At 38.0% G+C, this 21,599-nt stretch overlaps 1 protein-coding gene across 1 annotated transcript in view; it reads left to right on the top strand.

The window, feature by feature from the left end:
- CPVL (carboxypeptidase vitellogenic like) overlaps positions 1-21,599 on the top strand; it is a 47,624-nt gene that overhangs the window by 5,410 nt on the left and 20,615 nt on the right. Inside the window, exons 2-11 of the mRNA XM_053467181.1 lie at positions 4,016-4,213; positions 4,467-4,585; positions 6,289-6,403; positions 7,534-7,592; positions 8,029-8,108; positions 9,175-9,241; positions 16,466-16,588; positions 16,879-17,010; positions 18,181-18,279; positions 19,143-19,316. Coding sequence (XP_053323156.1) covers positions 4,024-4,213; positions 4,467-4,585; positions 6,289-6,403; positions 7,534-7,592; positions 8,029-8,108; positions 9,175-9,241; positions 16,466-16,588; positions 16,879-17,010; positions 18,181-18,279; positions 19,143-19,316 — 1,158 coding nt within the window. The 5' untranslated portion in view covers positions 4,016-4,023. The remainder of the gene's footprint in view (positions 1-4,015; positions 4,214-4,466; positions 4,586-6,288; positions 6,404-7,533; positions 7,593-8,028; positions 8,109-9,174; positions 9,242-16,465; positions 16,589-16,878; positions 17,011-18,180; positions 18,280-19,142; positions 19,317-21,599) is intronic.

Below are 21,599 nucleotides of genomic sequence, written 5' to 3'. Positions count from 1 at the left end.
ATAATTACAGGGCAGATTTTCTCTGGTTAATATGTAGGCAGTGTTTATGATGACTGCTTTGAAAAGACAACTTCAGCACAGCATGGACAACTTTTCTATGGTTCAGCAATTTCTGAGCTCCATTAACTGCTTCGGTGGTGCATAGCGGAGTGTGGCCTTCCCCTGGTGGCAGAATCTATAAAGGTTCCTGGCCTCCAAACACAGGGTGAGATGTTCCATGCCAAGAAAGGATTAAGAGAACACCTGTGTCAGTAAACATTGTGCTTGAACAATTAATTAATGCTTTGCTAGTTGGAAGGCATCTTTCTTGAGGTACTTTGCAAAGTAAAGGTAAATTTGAAGGAAATGCTGAATTTGAACTTACAGAATACGTGTCTCTAATATACCTAAAGCCACACGAGTTTTCCTTATTGAGAGCATCCATCTTCATGCCAGGCAGGAATCCTACTCTGGACTCAAATCCCTTGGGGTTATTTGCAGGAGAATTTAAATATTTCAGCTCTTCAGCCACACTATTATGGTCAACCTCAATGAGCTACTCCTGCAGGAAATCCATCGCTAATGTGGGGAGACTTTCGTATTTTACGTATTAAACAAGGCTTTTGGCTGGACCAGCTCATCCATTCATACAGGAGAAGTCTGTGAGTGACAACAAGTATGCGTATGAGGCGAGACAGGGACAAGATACAGCAGCCTCCACACTGCTATGGATGGGTAATGCGCATAGGATGGGTAATGCGCATAGGATGGAAAATCTGGCTCTGTATATAGATAACGGCCACACATGCAATCCAGATCTGTTTGTATAGAGATATAGATGAAGACCTAGCACTGTGCAGCTGATTAGTGTGGCTAGCAGGTAAAAACTCTAGGCTCCATCAAACAATACTTAATTACCATGGTGCCTGGAGTTTGTCTTATATGTGGGTTTGTTACAGATTCCTGTCGCAGGGATGTTTGTTTATTAGATTGTCTTGTTCTACAGCGACAGCTGGGTGAGCCAGAGTGGACTGGAACCAAATGCTTGGTTTAGCCAGCCTTACCGGAAGGGGACACATGGGAGAGTGTTTGCCTAGGACAGGGGTCTCCACGCTGTGGCCCTCCAGCTGTTGCAGGACTACATCTCTAATAATGATCTTTCAGCTCAGAGGCTTGCAGAGGATTATGAGAGATGTAGTCCTGCAGCAGCTAGAGGGGTGCAGTTTGGAGACCCCTTGCTTAGTATATTAGTTGAAAAGTGGTTAAGAATTGGACTAATCCTCTTGTTGCTATAGCGATAAGGCTAATTTTGAGCGCTGTACAGTATTGCGTGTACTGATGGTATCATAACGCGGAGATGTCCTTTATAGTGTCAACAGTTGAATAAACTTAATAAGCTCCGTTATAGATCACTCTGCAGGCCAATATAACAAAGCGAGAATGCATAAAGATGTCTAATATGCATTTGTCTTAAAACGTAATATGTGAGAACTAGAATTGTTTTAAAAAATTGTAAACACTTGAATATCATACTGGTAATAAAAACTTTTGGGTGAGCAACAGTATTTCTCCAACACTGTCCTCTATGAGGGATGGGTATAAGTACTCTGCCTGAACCTCATTACCCTAGAGAACAAATGAATCGGTATTTATGGCAGAGCCACATGCAAGGATGCTGCAGAACACAATATAGCCTCCAGGGGGCAGCAGGGGGCAAAGATCTCTAGGCCATCATTACTACTGTGAGTGGAAGGCACTAAAACTAAGAGTATCAGGGATAAGCTAGAGATCTTACTTTGACCAGTGTGCCAAAATATTCTTGTGTGATTTCAGTAATCCACTGGTGTTTTTATTTCCAGAAGGGCTGGTAAAGCAGTTTTTAATATAAGTTGCTGCATGTTCTGTATGATGCACAGAAGACTTTGTTCTCAAAAAGTAGCCTTTTGCTACTAAAAGCCTTAAATACTATTGTGCTCATTTTTGCGTAAAGCAAACTGCTACAGAAGCCTAGCACCATGCTTGATTTCACTACAGAACGTTGAGTATGCTGTTATTGTTTCACAAGTTGATGCGTGGAGACCACTTCAGCATCCATGACCAGAGCTGAGGCATTTAGCAAACTTGGGCCTTGCCTGGTCTTTGAAGCCAGCAGAAGATGTAGGGGTTTTATTTATTAAGGGAGAACTGACAGACAAGTCATTTTAGCTCCATGTCTTCACTATACATTATAAAGGTTCCGACTCTATCAGCTTCTGCTGCAGGGAGAACTTGGCTGGCCTTGCCTAATGTATAGTTAAGTCAGATTTCTTCTGCGTCCTTGCACGTTGTTACACAGCTCTCCTTAAAACTGCACATTAAGTGAATAAGCCTCATAGAGTAGGTCGTAAGTAGGCCAGTTATGGTTACCTGATAACTCAAACCACTTTACGTTGCACCTCCATATTCTGAAAGCCGAGAAGAATTGTTTGGTCCATCTAGGTTGTATGTTTTTCTACCTCTTGTCCTAGCATATCTTTTGGTTAGAAATATATAACACTTGCTGTACTTCTTACACATTTCAATAGGTTTCCTGATACTTATATCATACCCCTTCCCCCATCCTCTTTTCTTCCAACTATACATGTATGGTATATCAACACTGGTAGACAAGTGACCTCAACCGGTTCTCTTTCTTACAAGGAGTCAAAATTCTGCGTTATTCCATATACAATTTCATTAAAAATGATCTATGCTTTGAGCTAGGTAATCTGACGCTAAACGTATTGCTTGTCGCAGTTGTCTCCTAGGCACGTGTCCCGGCAGTCATGGGAAACCTTCCTCAATGCGTTGAATACTTGGTATTTATTGTATTTTAGGGATGCTTGCAATCAATGTGGACTCACGCGGGGCACATATGTACTTGGGGGGGGGGGTTAATACTCTCTGATTGTAGTTTTGCTTTAAAATGGATTTGGAGATTGTTGTGTGACAAACTCTAACTTGTAGACCATGTAATAAATTATGGAACACTATGAACATTTATTAGTCTACTCTGGTTATTGCCACAACAACTGTGGGACTCACTCTGTTGTGATCCCAGAGGGTTAAAATTTCAGATATACTTATCTATGCATTTAAAATACTGGTGATCAAGTCTGATCATGTCAGGTCTGTCTAAGGATTTTAATGAAAATAAACCATGTTGAAAGGCATACTAAACAAGACAAGGGTTAAATCAAGGTCTGCGAAGAACACTTTGTCCACCCGTAAGAATGCTTTAATCTGCTGCCTGTTTGTTTTATTTTTCTCATTACTGTTAGTACTACAATCAAGTGTTTATTAGTTACCCCAACTGCGTTTTACTGTCACCAGCATAAGCCGAGATTTACTGACTACCCTGTAAACTCAATTCTGTTTACAGTCACCAAAAATTTGTTTCAATGTGTGTGAGAATTTATGATCTGAATTCATATTTTATCGTTTTATCGCCCTCTAGTGGCCAGTTACTTGCATTTTTTTTGGTACTTTGTGGCTTCTATCAAAATAAAGCACTCCGCTACTCAGAAAGCATAATCATCCAAAGATACAAGTTTATTGTTCGAGTGTTCGGCGAACACCAGAATGTGAACACTTTTTTTGCACATTCCCAGTAGCAATGGGAATAGCAGCAGCAGCTGCCAATCACATCTGCTGTCTGAACACTGATGACTTGCTAGCATACGTGTAAAGAAAACATTACCAGAACTGTAATTTTATCTTTATCTCTGAACAGTTGGATGCATAAGCACTAGCCCAATAAGTCTTTTTTCAGTCTTTGTGGCAACATCAAGCAAAACATTGACAGACTAGATGGGCCGAATAGTTCTCTCTGCATAAAATGCATGGCACCCTAAAAAAAAATCTAGCTCTGTTGGTTGTTCAACACTTTTGTTGTTTGTATGAAAACGAACCGTGTCTTCTCCTATAATAAAATTGTATGTATTGTATATGAATCCTATATCAACTGAGAGTGTTCTATGTACTGAATGTATTTTTTTCTTTTGTTCTACAAAATCAGAAAGCAGAATGAAGAAAAGGATTACGTTGCTGCTTTGGTTTTCCTTGGTGGTGAACTTGGAGTCTGGATGGTCGTTTGGGATGGTGAATCCTTTTGGGCGCATGTTCAAGGGTGTGAAGGTTTCCACAACTGCAGAAGGCGACCCTGGAAAACCACTTTTCCTTACGCCCTACCTAGAAAGTGGGAGAGCCGATGAAGGTTAGCACTATGTTTTATCTGTCAATAATGTGGCCGTAAATGAATTAGAGTGGTATTTTAAAATACTGTTGGAGAAGCTGAATAAAAACGGTCAGTTGTAGAACATTCTGCACAATGGGGTAGAATATTCTCCACCAATGCGTAATACCTGAATTCTTTGCATTAGTTTGTACATAAGGTGGAAACAGCTGGAGGCGATAATATTATTGTGTAGCTCAGCTGTAGTTTCATGTAATCTGCTTCTCTGTTGCAGCAAGGCAGTTAAGTCTTCTTGGTGAGCTTCCCGGAGCGAATGTGAAAAGCTATGCTGGGTATCTCACCGTGAACAAGACCTACAACAGCAATTTATTCTTCTGGTTTTTCCCAGCTCAGGTACGTGTATGAACTAAAGTTTGGTTCTCACCGTAGGATTAAAGAACACTTGACTGATTCCAATCGATTGTCCTGTTAACGTGATTATTCCAGGTTTATCTCTTTGGATATATTTTCCCTGTTTCATTTCAGTTTTTTGTCTAATTTACTATTTATTTACATAGTTGTAGCATTTAGCCCACACCCAGTGACCACTGCCTTGTTCTCATGAGCCCATGGTGTCTACATAACAGGTCTAGAGTAATTTCCCATGTCATCCCCCCCCTGTCCAGGTTTGACTCAATCGGTCAGTTCAAATGGACATATGCAGGTCACCTTTAAGGCCCTGTTGGCAGTAGATAATACGTAATTTTTGTCCTTTACCCATAGTGACTTGGTTTTGTGGATAAACACCTTGTTTTTCTCAAAAAAGGTGAGTCTGTTCTGTACCTGAACTGTGTTGTTACTCTGGTGGTTTGTTCAGAGCTTGTTTTCCCCAGAGTATTGCATGGACCGGAGCGACTAACCAGCTAAAGCCAACTAGAGTGTAAGGGAGGGAGTTGCGATGGGCAGGGACACCCTGCTAGACACCCTGGTTCCTATTATAGACCATCATCTGTCACATTTAACAAATCCTTTATTTTGTTGTTCTATACCAATATAACAATAAACCTGTACACTTAGAAATGTTCTTGTTTTTCAAAGAAAAGCAAATGTCCGTTAAAATAACATGAAATGGGTCAGGAATACAGTGCAGATGTTTAATGTTGTAAATGACTATTGTAGCTGGAAACAGCTGATTTTTTTTTAATGGAATATCTTCATAGAGGTACAGAGACCCTTCATCGCTCCCTTCACTCCTGTGTTACAATGGCACGCTGTGTACGCTAATCCAAGTTTAAGTTAAAAGTATAATTGATCATTTTTGCAATTATGTTGCAGCTAAAATTGTCCTCGTTTTCCATGAAAGCAGCTAAGAGGACCCCAACGTCTTGAAGGGTGGTATATGTATTGGGAACCCACGTTCTATGTGAAACTGAGATCTCCATGATCATTCCACCCTGTGACATTATTGCCCCCTATCAAGTTACTGTCCACCTTTTTTGTTGGCAGTAGATTTAATCCTTTTTTAAGGGTAATTACTGGCAAGAAAATATGATTTTAATTTAACGTTTTAATAAAGCCACACGGCCTATAGCATAAAGTGCCAAATTTTATATCAAAATTAGAAGCCAGCATCAGTAATTGCTCTTCTACAGCATCAAGGATCCTGCTCTAAATTCTGGGTAATTTACTTGCAGTGTCCAGCAGAGGGCGCCATGGTTTATGTAAAATCGTTGACAAATTGTGGTTTTGCATGATGTGATTTCATCCCGTGTATTTGAAACCTTCTGTGGCGTGCTTTCTTATGTCCCAATCTATACACAGTCTTTTATTTTGCTATTTTAAAACGGCCTAGAAGTCCTCAACACCTCGTCTGAATCATTTACCATATTATGACTACTACAGCGGTATTATACCAGAGGTTATCAGTGTTGTCCCCAAGTACCACTAATCAGTGATGTTAATGTCTTGGACGTGGATAACGTCAGCACATCTATCCTGTTCTAGACCTGATTGCGGTAAAACTGGTTTGTGGTGTGGCACCTTCAATATTTTAACATGAGTTCTTTTTTAAATCAAGGTAACTACTTGCTCAGTATACCGATTCTCTTACGTTATAGGTCAATCCTGAGACTGCGCCAGTTCTTTTGTGGCTGCAGGGTGGACCGGGAGGAACCTCCATGTTTGGCCTCTTTGTGGAGCATGGACCTTATGTTGTAAATGAGAACCTCACATGTAAGCATTAATCAAAACATTATTACTTCTGCAAGCTGACCTTTCTGATGCAATTGTTCTGATCAGTAGCTTTTATGTATTTCTCTGCCATTTGGTATAAGGGTACCGCCTCTCATTCTCTGTTAATAGAGACAAAGGCTTCTCCAAGTTAGCTGAAGCCTTTTGTCATATTAACAGTCTTTTTTTATAACTAAATTAATTTATTAAAACTGCATGTGTATTTTGCTTATTAATTATTTTTTTATTAGCGTAATAGTTTTGGTGATATTCAACATTTTCCTTAAGGAAACCAATATCAGCAACTTAACAAGTGAGGGGTAGATTATTTGTTTAATATAGACCGGATACAATAAGTAATATCTAATATAACAAGTTGATTTACAGAGACAGGCGTGGATGGCCCTGATCCAGTCTAAAGCGATTAAAATGGAACTCTCACCATTTATTTTTATTTTTCTTCAAAATATTATTTTGATTTTTGAAACCGTTTATAGTTTAATGTTTTTAGATAGCTACGCATTAGACATTTGTATATATCCTACTAGATAAACTGCTTGTCCCCTTACCATACAGCCTGTTGTAAACACACAATGGCTTGGTCTCAATCTCCCAGCTGTACAGTCTGAGTCTGTAGAGGAATGGACCTCATTAGCGTTGCCATAAAGAATCTGCTCAATGGGGCGATTCAGCGGGGAAAGACACCTAAAGTATCACATGACTGACCAACAATGGCGGCCTCCAGGTCTGCAGATAAAGGGAGTTTGTTGGAACAAAATGAGAGAAAACATTGTTTTTGGAAATTCTAAACAACTTTACTGCATAAAGCACTGCCTTTGATGCACAACGGTTAAGATGGTTGTTGTCATGGTATCCAGACAAGGTGGGTTTCTCATAATGTATTGCTTATTTTGATCTGTAAACAGTGATTCAAAGGTTTATTTAAAGTGTTCTGAAGCGTGCACAGATCCGTGAAACAGCAACAGTTCCGCTTTAGCTTGACAGCTTTCTATGACGGCATTTGGAGTCGGACTTTTGCATGTGTGTGTAATAGTTCCTAGAATTCATATTTTGTATGTCCGGTGCTGTATTACCCGCTTTTTACCTTCACCTCTTTTTTTACTTTTTTTTAGTGAGTCTTCGGAATTTTTCTTGGGCACAAACATACTCCATGCTTTACATAGATAACCCAGTAAGTGCTCACATCTTCTTCACAATGTGCTCTCTGTGATGCATTTATGGAAAGTTTAATATGTAGCCAATTTTATTTCTTTAAGTCTGCTAAATGAACATTTTGTATCATGTAATCTCTTGATGCCCATGTGGTAGAACGACCACGTGCTAGTATTTGTATTAGGTCATTATTTCCCATTTTTTATTGTTTTGTTTCCCTTTGTCACAGAGAAAGTATGTTATGGGTCTCTGAAAGTAATTGGGCAATTCAATATCCCAACGAAGCTATCTCCTGCCCTTTCACAGCATAATGCCAGCTTAGCATAGCCTTCTGTCTACCCTCATATGGAGTTAAAGGGGGGGGCACAGTGGCAAATTTTCCAGATGTAGTTATCAAACAGTCGTAACCACAGAAATCTCGCACAATATTTTAAAAAAACTTTTTTACAATTTAGGTTGGTACAGGCTTCAGTTTTACGGATGATGACCGGGGGTTTGCTGTAAATCAAGAGGATGTTGGAAGAGACTTGTACAGGTACGCGTGTCTTGGCATTTGTTGACCGTGATGTATTCGGTTGAATCCTGCCCCTTGGCTTGTCTGAGGGCAGAACCATAGCCGTCATCCCCCGCTCGCCCCCGCAGCTGCCGTCTTCTATGCTGAGCGCCATCTCCATGTATGTATGTATGCTGTATTTTACAATCCCACATGAGTACCCTATGGATGGTGTGCCTCCAGAATGTAATGGGGCTGGCTGCAAGGGAGCAGAGATCTCTCATAAGAGCGCACGGAGCAGTAGCGTGTCGGGGAGGAAGATTCCCCGATGGGATCTAGGAGCTGCTGCCCTTCCTACACCAGAATATGCCACTGCTTCTAAATGTGGATCTAGACACAAACCCTGCACATGTAGCATCCATTTAAAAAGCAAATCCAGAAGACGGATATATACCGGAGATGAGAATCATCGAATGTACACTGTGTGTTATGCATGAGGCGTATTTCAATTATTAAGTGTTTATTTTGCCAGTTGGAACAAGAGTAGCTTAATGGCTAATATAAAACCTAAATAAAAAACTAAATAACTATTTTTGCACATTCCCATCAGAGGCTGTTACAGTTCATCTTGTCCATAAAGCGCACATTTATCATACTGAGCTCCGCACTTCCCAGTAAATTGATTTGGCTTTTAATAGTACAGCGTAATACGAATACTATTTCAATAGCTACGGAATCTCCCGGCGCTCTATAAATGTATTGCAATCTGTCATGTTACTGTTTTAAGCTCATAGTGTTCTAAATGATTTCACAATGCATCTACAGAAATATATATATATATATATATATATATATATATATATTTATATTATTATCTTTTATTTATATAGCGCCAACAGTTTACGCAGCACTTAATAGAATACATATATTCAAGGGGGATGTCAAGACAAGAGTTGACAGACTAAGACAAACCGATACATTAGGTGGAGAGAGCCATGCTCGCAAGCTTACAATCGTGTGTGTGTGTGTGTGTGTGTGTGTGTGTGTGTGTGTGTGTGTAGGGTCTCCGCTTTCATAATGTAATGTTTTATTTTTTTTTTTTGGCTAGTGCGCTCACACAGTTTTTCCAGATCTTTCCTGACTATCAGAAGAATGAATTCTATGCTACAGGAGAGGTGAGTGTTGTGTGTTGCATGTATGAGGGGGGTATGGTGATAACATGTTTAGATAATCTTACTGCTTAGGGCAGGGATCAACAGGCCCCCAGGTGTCAGGTCACCATGGCGACTAGAAATCAATTCCTGGCACCCAGGACAAGTGGGTAGCACTGGCCAGGGCCACCATCGGGAATCTAGCTTCTTTGCTAGGACGCAGTGAAGAGAGTGCCACAAGGTGCCCAGCAGGGCCACGTAACATGCATTATGTGACCCAAGGTAGAAGACGGGCAGCGGTGAGACCGCTCTCCGTGAGGTGAGCGGGGGAGTATTGTGTCTGTGTATACTGTAGTGTCAGTCGGTGTGTGTATGTATATGTAGATTCAGTGTGTATTTTATATATGTATAGTGTTAATCAGTGTACATGTGTGAGTGTATGTTGTTGGATAGTGTGTGTGTGCGTGTGTATATAGAGTGTGGTGTGTGTGTGTGTGTTTCCGTACAGTATTGCAGTGTGTGTTGTTGGATAGTGTGTATATAGAGTGTGGTGTGTGTGTGTGTGTTTCCGTATAGTATTGCAGTGTATGTTGTTGGATAGTGTGTATATAGAGTGTGGTGTGTGTGTGTGTGTTTCCGTACAGTATTGCAGTGTGTGTTGTTGGATAGTGTGTATATAGAGTGTGGTGTGTGTGTGTGTGTTTCCGTATAGTATTGCAGTGTATGTTGTTGGATAGTGTGTATATAGAGTGTGGTGTATGTGTTACCGTATAGTATTGCAGTGTATGTTGCCATAAAGACCTCAATTGTTTACTTGTATCTGTTTGTTTTTCCCTAGAATGAGCTATTATGCTAAGCATAACTCTGGTATATGTATATTTTCCGTAATCTGTACTAGACAGCGTTTTTGTTTTAAATTTAGCATTCCACTGATTTGCAAACCGATTAGCACTCAACACCAAATAATGTTAATGGTCTAAACCTCTGAGTTTATACATTTATATAGGCAGAGAGGATACATGTGCATATATACACTAAAACATTTACTCTTTCGGACGATTGAGAAATTTGGAATATTGTTCATCCTAAATTTCAGCCCCTTCTTGCCTATGCAACTATGTACTGGAGACTGCGGGGTGTGCGGTGCTCATCATGAAATCTCATAAACACGTTGGATGCCATCATGAAGGAAATATAAATCTAGCAAGATAACCATAATGAACATAAAACAGGATTCTTTGTGGATAGATGTTCCCTTTCAAAGCCTGAATTATTCTATTTATATAATATATAAAAATGTGTACATTTCTTGGGAGGTTGATTAAACCCTGTTTATCAAGTTAGTATGTAGAGCAGGATTTATTTAGTTCTAGAGGTAAAATCACAGCATGAGCTTCTTTTTGTTTGTTTAAAATCCAACGCTTAGAAAGTGATGTCTGAACAGAGAAATCTATGATGTCATAATAAAACAGTTACAGGATTGCATGATTAGTTTATCCCTCAAGGGAGGTTAAGGGCCCCTTCTTAATTGTTGGGTTTTTTTTAATACACTTTATCCATGTGTGTATAAAGCTCTGGAGCCATCATTGCAATAAACTATTGGCCATTGCCATACACTGTACATTAATTTCTGCAACGCTAACCCTGGCCAGACTTTTACAAACCTCTTGAGGAAATTGACTCCTTATAGTCTGTTCCACACAGTATGTTTACTCAAGAGTTACTCTGTCCGTTTAGATATTGCTTTGAATTGTTTTACTTTTTGTTTTTTCCTTTTTAAAGATGTTTTTGTCCAGTAATCCAGTCCATAATGCGAAATGCACTTCAGTGCTTAATGGTTAACATTGGGGACTTTGTCAAAGATTTATTTACTTAAATTGTATGTTTTTGTATTGAAAACTTGGCAAACTCTCTAAAATGTTATAAAATGCAGTAAATCCTGTCCTCTAAATTGTATATTTTTAGTAACATTTTCCTAAACAGCAGCATCGAACGGGCTTGTATATTGTAATGAAAGATTTGCGGTGTTCCTATACACATCAACTCTAATATAGGTTCATTATAAGCACTTTTAATTCAATCATCTGTAAACATATAGATTTGTAAACCTAGCTATATAGATCTATCTAATCTAATCCCATTACTCTCAGCCTTCTAAAGAAAATGAAACTGGCATTCCCATTGTTGAGGTGCTTATTTTCTTTTTTAATATAAAAAAACATTGTTTTATTTATATATATATATATATATATATATATATATATATATATATATATATATATATATAATATAAAAAATATATTTTCTTTTTTAAATCAACAGGGAGGTCGAGTAAAAATGTCAGTATTTGGAGTGGAATCTTAGGTTTGATAAAATGAAACCTTTTTAAATTTCAGACTTGTGTGCGTTCTGCTAAAATAAAGTACGCAGAACACGGTTACTGCGCCAACTCATGAAGTGTGAGCTGACAGTGGGTTCCTAATGCAATCCACCCTAAGGGATCATGGGATTGTGTACCACTCTGTAGACCACATCTCTAGAAGGACGTAGACATTTTGGAGAGGTGTCAGTGGAAGGCGACTTAAATGGTAAATGGCCCGGAGAAAAGAAGAGAGAGGGCAGGGGTGATAGAAACATTTAAATACTTAAATGAGTTTAACAAAGTACACAAGTGAAGTTTATTTCAGAGGAGAAATGTTTGAACAAGAGGCCATTGTCTAAAACTAGAGGTTTAGATGTAAGGAAATTTTACTTTACCGCAGGGGTGGATTAATGGAACAGCCTTTAATCAGAAGTGGTAGAGGCCAATACAATAGGGGATGTAAGCATGCATTAATCTAAAATGAAACCAAGGTCGGATTAAAACACAAGTCTTTACATAAGGCTAGAAAAGGGGCAGAATAGATCTGCCGTTAAATTCTATGTTTCTATGAGACATTGTAAGTAGTATAATTCTCAAACTCCAACAACTAGATGATCTGGGGGCCGTTTTGCATGCAGTAAAATAATTTGGAGTCAATGCTAAAGAGACTCCAATATGCATTTAAAGAATTGAGATAATTCTCCTAAAAGTAAGTTTTATATTACCCTGTGTACAGTGTTAATACTGTATGTTGTATTCCCCGGTTTTATTTGTAACATGCATATGAGTATGCATAATGTATACATTGCAAATGTTGATATTATAGTGAGACATAACATTAAAATAAAGTTTGAGAGATGTTTATGGACAATTTTAAAAAGTGCATTAGAATAAATTACATTGCAGGAAATGACTATAATTACCATGCTAAACTCCTGAATCTGTGCTTTTCATCTAAATGTTGACCTGTTTTTATTTAATGATACCCTGCTGGTAATTGTCACTATTTCCGTAGTGGGACCCTAACTGACACTTAATGTATGCATCCGCCTCTGATGGACGTAACGTTATTTTAATGGACACAATAATAAATATAATATACATACTAAATGTTGGACTACACATCTAAAACTGGCTTCGAGAGAAAGCCCTCTCTGTCCTTTAATGATTTGTGTAGATATGCCTAAAAAAAAAAAAAAAAAAAAATATATATATTAGTAAAAAAAAGGCTCCTGGTTTTAGGATAGAAAATTCCCTTATGAAATTACAGGCCAATAGCAGTTTGTTCCCTCTTGTGCAAAATTGGCTCTCCCAACCGGTTATATATAAAACAGCTTGTACCGTATACATTATTTTTTTTGTGGATCTTTGTTTCTTGCCTTGAGATGAGGGAGCCTGCCAGACACATTTGTCTTCTTTAACCAAAATTGAAACCAGCAGTTGAGTTTCGTGGAGAGGAGGAAACCGGAGGAAATGAATGTTTACTTCTTCCAGTCCAGAGTCATTGTAAAAATGAAGTGTAGTGAATAATTATCATTCTACTTCTGCCCACTTATTAAAGCAAAAGAACCACACAGTTTGACAAAGGCATAAAGTACAAATTTAGTAACTTTTTTCATACATAACTATGGACTACTTTGCTGCCAACCACCTGCCTGGAACTCTCTCTGTCTTACTTTACTATCATGGTGTACTTTGATGTGTTGCCACCCCATTTGTATATTCCCTTCTTCTACCTTCATTTTTTTAATTTAATATCTGGCCTGCAGCTTTCTTATATTCCTTTTTAGAGTACACATTTCTAAAATAAATCATAGGGGCTTTTTAATCCCTTAATGACAGCCTGTACATGTATGGGCTCAAAATGCATTGTTTTCAATGAGTTTAGGGACCGCCCATTGTCCTTAAGGGGTTAAAAAACAAAACGGTTTTTCAATGAAGGAAGCGAATATTTGTTCAAACTTTGGTTAACAATACAGTCCATAATACAAATCAAAAGACCATGGGGTTGTGGGTGGGAATAATGAGTACCATAAATGTGTCATACACGTGTAATCGACTTGTACGTTTGGATTCATACGCATTGCAAATTTATCAAATTTTGGTTAACTAATTGAATCGTACAAAAACCAGGCCAGCCCCCCCTGACAAATCGGACCAAAACAAAGCTAAAAGCTCTGAATTTGTGGGCCCACATTCACTCCCACTCGCTCATTCTTGTACACTCTCTCTCTTACACTCTCTCAAAATGTTTCCCTACTATGTCGGCCGAACACATCTTCTTCCACATCTCCACGGACATGACCAGGTGGGAACTTCAGCTAATGTTACGTTGCTTGCAGTGACGTCCTCTCCCCGATCCTCCTTTTGGGGGACAGGGACGTCTATGAAATTGCAATCATTTTTCCCTCACTGGAACCAAGTGTGTAATAGAAGAGTTCTCTAAGTAGAAGCTACCTGGCTGTGCGGGATCCCACAAGCTAGGAGGCTGCAGCTCCAGGAAGAGTCATTCTCTGTAGGCAGGTGGTTAGGTCTGGGTTTATGGCACACTGTATATATATATATATATATATATATATATATATATATATATATATATATATATATATGCAGGTTTGAGTGTATTTATTTGGAAATATCTCTGTAGAAATGTATGTGATTGTGTAGTATTATATAGTATTATTTCATAGCTACTTGGTTATGTGTAGACTGTTAGCTGAGTAACTTTCTCAATCTTGTGAGAACAAAGTTCGCTTTACGTGACGTTCCCCGTTTTGTTTGTAGCCCCCTACCTGTCCCCTAATATTATTCCTAGACCTGATACTGTCTGGAATTTTCTAATTCCAGGGTGAATTGTGCTGTGTCTGCTGAGTACCCCACAATACCTCTCACCCTTTCTCTATGCCTTATGTTTATCACCCCATTTTCCCTCTAGATTGTAAGCTTGCGAGCAGGGCTCTCTCCACCAAATGTATCGGTTTGTCTTAGTCTGTCAATTCTTGTCTTGTCATATCCCTTGAATTTATGTATTGTATTAAGCGCTGCGTAAACTGTTGGCGCTATATAAATAAAAGATAATAATAATAAATAATAATAATACTCCTTACAGTTTATTCTACTACAGCTCAAGACCCGTGGCTTATAGTTGCAAGATGGAAAGTTGCCACTCTTTTATTTTTATTTGTTCTCCAGAATTCTGATACTGACATTTTTATGAGATGCGTGTCATGCAGCTGTCCATAGCCATTTTTATACATGTCATAATCCTTTTGATAATCTGCAGTTGGAATTTAATATTAGATGGTGCCATCTTTTTTGTTTTCAGTAAACGGGAAGCATAATTAGAGAACTTTGCCTTCATTTGGTTACAGACCAATGTGTTTTTGGTCAACCGCTATGGAAACATAACTTTGTCTGGTTTAGCTTGTTGTCCTAATTGACATGCAAGATGGAAATGGTTAACATGATCCTCTCAATTCTCTTACTGATTAACAGATCTTCGGTAGAATTTCCTGTAATGGGCTAAATTGTGTTTACCCTTCATAATACAGAGAATCATCTGTTTTCAGAAGAGTTGCACACAAACTACGTTGGTATACACTTCAGGTTGGGTCAGCTGGGAGCTCTGGGCCATCATTCGAAATAGACTCCATATATATTTATATATTTTTTAATGGAAGCAATGGGGACAAGACTAGCCCTTTTAAGAAAAAGTATTTGCGTATTATAAGTTAATAAGAATCATATATACGGTGAACTAGCACATTGTATAGCATGCAGTTCACAGCCTCCAACATGCAGGAGATAGACAGACATATGGCTTTCCTGACTCTAAGATGAGACCAAGGACTGATTACAGTTTGAGTCTTTAAAGCAGGAAAAGCAGTCCGATTAGATGGGCCACATGGTTCTTATCTGCCATCAAATTCTAATTCTAGACTCTGAATACACAGTATTTCTTGGCATTTTCACAATGAATACATCTCCCACACCACACCAGAACATGTGATTTCTAGTCCAAGAAATAGATTCACTTGTCTGTTCACCTAACCTTGTCTGGCAATGACGATGATCTGATTGGAATTAACTCTTGATGCTGCCCTCCAGAAATGCACTACTCTGAACACAGTAGTATTTCTTTGCTTAGAACCAGGATTTGGTGGCCACTGGTATTTAGGACAGGACTAGAAATTCTAGCAACTCTTAAGAACGTTGAATTTTGTAACTACAGAATTCTGCAGATGCTCAACTGGGTTTTAACAGAGCTACCCCTTATTGTACTTAGTTGCCCTTATTCTTGGTTACTGTTGTGTTATTAGCATAAACTTCTTCCCCAAAGAATGATCAGCGTATGTTGCGGTTTATATTTATCGCAGTCTGATCTAATGCATTAAGTAATGGATGCCGTGTGTCCCTTTTCTGCTGTAAGACTCTCTTGATCAAACCTTTTAGATACCCTTCCACTTAGGGGCGCTTTAGATAGTCAGGATGAACGATCGGGCAGGGTCATTACTTTTTTTTTTATTGTAGCTGCTTGATTTATAATCCATGTATTCAAAGGATATGCCAAAGCAATACATTAAGTAAAGATACTTCCTAGAATGTTGGGGGTTTTTTTTTTTTTTGGAATGTGATTGGCCTTTGTGTAACATGTGCTCATTAAATTAATATATTCAAATTTAATTTCAGTAATTAGTGTTCTCTTTAAAAGTCAGGTTGTTTGCTTCTACAATTCAAGGAATATTGTTTTAAAAAGATTTCTAACGTTGCAAAACCTATCTTGTATTAAATATATTCTCTATTTATCTAAACGTAATGTGTATAGTAATAATATAGTACGCGTTTGGCTTAAAGAAAACCATTAATATATTATCTTCATTCTCCAGTCCTACGCTGGTAAATACGTTCCTGCCATCGGCTATTATATCCACACGCACAATCCAAGTGCCAAAGTGAAAATCAACTTCAAGGGTATCGCCATTGGAGACGGTCTCTGTGATCCTGAAGTGGTAAAGTATTATTGTTTTAATTCGGTTTCCCGTTCTTTTGATCTCTAAATGGAGGTGGAATTCCCTTTGTCTCCTACATACTGTTTTGATAAAGTCTGCAGCATTCCCATAGGCCCATAATGTATTGTTAACAAATGTTTCAGATCCCAATTTAGTTGCTCTATCGGGCTTAATCTAGGGCTTAGCATTTCTGATTTGCTCTAGCTGATTTTAGAATGAAACCTAAACCACATGATCAGGCCAACGTGTTTTACTAACGAATGCTGTATTTCTGTGTGTCTGTTCAACAGATGCTAGGGGGCTATGCTGACTTCATGTACCAAACGGGCATGGTAGACGAGAATCAAAAAGTGTTTGTCCAACAGCAGACTGATCTGGCGGAAAACTATATCAAACAGAAGAAGTGGATTGAAGCTTTTGATGTATGTCATAATGTTCTGATGTACCATGGTATCAAAGTGTACCCTGGCCTTTGCTGCTGGCCCATTATATTGAAGCCAGATCCTTATTATTTTTTCTATATATATATTTTATCTTTTGTGTATGTGTGTATAATATATATTTATTTTATATTTTGTGTGTGTGTGTGTATAACTTTTTTTTTTTTTTTTTTTTTTTTTTTTTTTTATAGCAAACAAAATGTTAAAAACTCAACCTGCTGTCTAATATCTATGATTGATTGCTGTGTGTTAATGTACATTTCCAGAAACTCCTTAAATACGTGCCTACATGGTAGTAATTACATTGAATGCAGGGCAGAACCAGAGCAAAGGAATTCAAAATAACATTTACTTTTAAGTTCCTCGCAAAAGGCACAACGCTTCAGGACTCATGAAGTTATTTGGGTAGTGTCAGTCAGAATTTATACATCAAATCCATCAAGTGTTTCCATTTCTGTGAAGTGTGACTATGTAAAAGTTAAGATATATTCTCACCAAGAAAATAAATAAACTTTACTAGCAACTTAGTAATAGTCCATATCATGCTCCAGAAAATGACCTGCAGAACTTCAAAGGGTTTGCCTCTGGTGTTCCTGGATGCAATTGTAGATTTTAACTAAATTTAGGAATTAGTGGGTAAGATTTTAAGATCAGTTTACTACCCCCAGGAACAGACTTACAAGGTAAAGCCAATGTCCAACATGTGAAGTTTTTTTTTCTCTTAACACTAGGGAGCTCATTTAATGTTCCAAATGGAACATCACCTTTAACCTTTAGCTGTGAGACGGTAGCTGGACCACTGAGGGGATTCTAGATCTGACTGATCGTTACGCGGAGCTGCTGCTTTGTGGTTCTATAGGTTACAAGGAGGTCAGGGTATAGAGCAGGCGATTGAAAGGAGGACCATGACATTGTGCAGTTGTGTGGAGTTATGATTTTCGGATAAACATGTTAATTATGTCAATGCAAATTTGTGAAAATTTCCTGTGAAGGACCTCTGACACCCCTCTCCTTCCTGATAATGCCTCCTATTAATTGGAGATGTCTCATTCTTTCCCCATTGTTTTGTGCGTTTTCTATTTAAATACGGATTTATGCCAATGGTCCAATCGGCTTTTACAATTGTTCCTTTTTTTTTTTCTTCCTTCCCAGGTATTTGATTCCTTGCTAAATGGAGACAGGACATCATATCCTTCTTTCTATCAGAATGTCACAGGATGTACCAATTACTTCAATTTCCTTCAGTGCCAGGTAATACATGGTATCCTGAATCCCACAAATTAAGTTTGGTTGTCAAACTCTTGAATTCCACAGCTACTAAAACTTTTGACCAGATTGATGATGTATTTTCAAGCTTGCCGTCTCCTAAAATTGAAGAAAGAATGCTGGGCGTCTGTGCATCTACTGATGTGCGATGTTTGTGTGCATCGTTTGAACCAGTGATTGAGAAGACCTCTGTTGCACAGACCTCAATCAATGTCAGTTTGGTGGGCCGGTCAGGAAAGATCAGAGAATTGCCTCAACTTGCACATGATCCTCGTTGTCTCCAAAAGTGAGAGAGTAGGGGTGCTTTGATGGCACATCACTCAAATATCAGGACTGTCCCATGAAAAATGGGATGCTTACTCTGATGTCAGCCCTGACCAAATAGATCTCATGCATGCTAAAGATTGTGCCATTTTAATGCTTTAAAGTGTTGGATTTAGCAGTAAAGGTGGAACATAATAATTATAAAAAAATCACATTTTAATACAGTATTTCTTACATATCTCCCTTTTAATTTAAAAATATATTGAGGTAATAAAAAAAAATGGACCGGGTGATAACTGTATGTGTAGACGCATACCCCATGATTGTGTTCTGTTGAGCTTGTGTCTGGACAGCTTAAACTGCATCTTGCTTCTAGATATGTTGAACAAGCTTATGGCATGACTACACCTTTTTTTCATTTAGTTTTTGAGCAAATATCCAGTTTGTTTTAAACCTTTATCAAAAAGGCAAGTAAAATATATTTTACAGCCTTGTTTTTGCATATCCAGTCTCATTGATGTATTAAATGCTATACTCGTTAATGTATAATTGTATTCTTTTATGGTCTGACCTTTTGATTGCAGGAGCCCTTAGACCAAGAGTACTTTGGTCCATTTTTGGGACTCTCAGAAGTAAGGAAGTCTATCCACGTGGGAAACCTAACCTTTCATGATGGATCTGAAGTTGAAAAACATTTGGTTTCAGATGTGATGCAGACCATAAAGCCTTGGTTAGCTGTGTTAATGGATAATTACAGGGTAAGAGCCCCCAGATTCAACTCTTATTACACATCGGGATGACTGGTGTTGCCTTAAGGCTTGTGTGTTTAATGTCATCTAAATTCAGATGAAAGAAATTTTCAACTACTTTTCTTACCGCACCAGGAAAAGGTGGCTTTTTTTTTTTTTTAAACCCGAGCTAAATTTCTCTTCTGTCAATGAAGAATCATGTCTTATCTTATTTAATAGTATAAAATCTGCCAAGTGGCTGGGATTTATATTTTATTAGGCCCAATTTGTTCAGCTGCCTAACCAGCTCAGTTTCTCAGCCTGTGCTCATTGGGTATTGCTCTCTCTGTGGCTTTCCATGTAGAAATCCAATTCAAGGCCACATGGATATGTAATTTTATTTTTCTCCACATTATCACTTTGTTCTCTTCTTTAAAAAGACTATTTGTAAAGCATTTAAAATTAACGACTGCTCGTTTCATTTGAAGTTTTAGCCAAAGGTGATTTAGGATTAGGACTTTCTCCTAAGCTGACCATTTGGTGGTGAGATGTAATTACATATTCTTCCAGCTGCCCAAAGAGCACCTTTTTTGCCTCGTGTCCATTCTTTCCAGAAGGGCATGACATAACCTTGATAATTGCCATGATGTAGAGAGGAACACGGACCTGTAGAATTTATAATGAAAAAGGAAGCATGTGAATCCAAGATGGAGTATCTTATTTAAATTTTTTTGTTTTTTGTTCTCACGACGTAAGAAAAATATTTGAAATTATAGCAGGGACCGCATGTCTGATGAATATTACAAAAGAAGCAGAGGGGAAGTTGTTTTGGGTAATCATTCGTTTAGCATACTTTTATCATGTCAATGGAATGTGCAATTAAGATCGGAAGGAATGGAAAAAGTGTTTTCTCTCTCATTCAAGAAAATTTATATTTTTCCCCAAATAGCCAATATAATGTGAATTCATTTTTATTTTAAATGCAAAGTCCAATCTATGTAGGATATGACTTCATCCCAAGTTAAGACCAGCACAATAGCCATCAGTGACACAGATCCCTCTACCTTCTTCTTGACCAGGGTCTCTCAGTGGTTCCAGAGTCACTATTGATAGCTTTGCTTAACCTTGTCTTTAGTCTGGCCTCTTATTGTAACTGTCTCCTACTTTATGCCATTACATTTTAAGTTAGCCAAGTGGTACATCTGTACCTGCTTAGTTTCAGAATTACCTAAAGGGGTACATGTGCCAAAGGTTGGATGCCAAATTAAACCAGAGTGTCAGATCCAGTCCCTAATTGGATTGGGGTGCTGACCTCATGCAGAATTCCTCATTTTATTGCACTTCATAAATGGACGCTGCTGAGGACTTCAAAAAGCAGGCCAATCATTGATGGTGTGGTTGACTTTTCACCAGTATCTCAGATGTTTGGTACAATGCAGTAGTTTTATGCATAACAGACCTTTGGGATAATTTTTCTTTTTTTTAAACAGATTTTCCAAATTTCAGCATATATTTTTTATAAATCTTAAATACGCGCTTCACACACTCTAGCATTTTTAAATATTTATTTAAGCTCTTTAGCTAAATAAGCTGGCATGTTTTTTTTTGTTTTTTTTTGTCAAATTCAAGCTACAAGACTTCACATTACATGTAAGCGGTTTCATAAATGGCCTTATTTAGCTGAGGAATAGTCAACGTCTCTACAGGAAGACTGTACTGGTGACACGGGTCTTAATCAGGTGATTGTCCTCTGGGGGAAAAGTTCTGATGATATAATATGGCATTAAGCCTTAGTGGGAGAGTTAACAGTTTAGATATTACCTTTCAGGAAATTATGGTTATAAAACAGGTTAGGCTGTCGATATCTCATCTGTAGCTCATTAAATCCCAGCTAATTGCATCCTTGTTCTGCTGTTCTTGGGTTTTGATCTTTTTGGCAGTTTATAAAACATTTCTAAATCCTGAACATCTGAGCAATTTTAGTGCTTCACAGAAGCCTATTAATTGGTGCTTTAGGGTCCTACACACTAGTATTGGATATCCTTTACAAAAGCCGTGGGTAGTTTTATCTTGAAATTCTAGTTAATATTGAACCTTTTTAGTTTAAGACTCAACTTGGTTAACATATATAATTTTTTTTTGTATATAGTTTTCAGGTCCAGACTGCTAATAGACGTAAGTCTTCTTGTTCTATTATTTAAGAAGCTGCCAATGCATTCAGTGACAAAAACGTCTTATTTTAACTTTTTAGCGAGTCTGCCAAACCATTGATCAGACATAAATATCCCAACTATAGAGAATTATTTTTTTTTT

The sequence above is a fragment of the Spea bombifrons genome, chromosome 5 (genome assembly GCF_027358695.1).
Source record: "Spea bombifrons isolate aSpeBom1 chromosome 5, aSpeBom1.2.pri, whole genome shotgun sequence".
Classification (NCBI taxonomy): domain Eukaryota; kingdom Metazoa; phylum Chordata; class Amphibia; order Anura; family Pelobatidae; genus Spea; species Spea bombifrons.
Note: the sequence above shows the minus strand (reverse complement) of the source record. Positions and strands in the feature narration are given on the sequence as shown.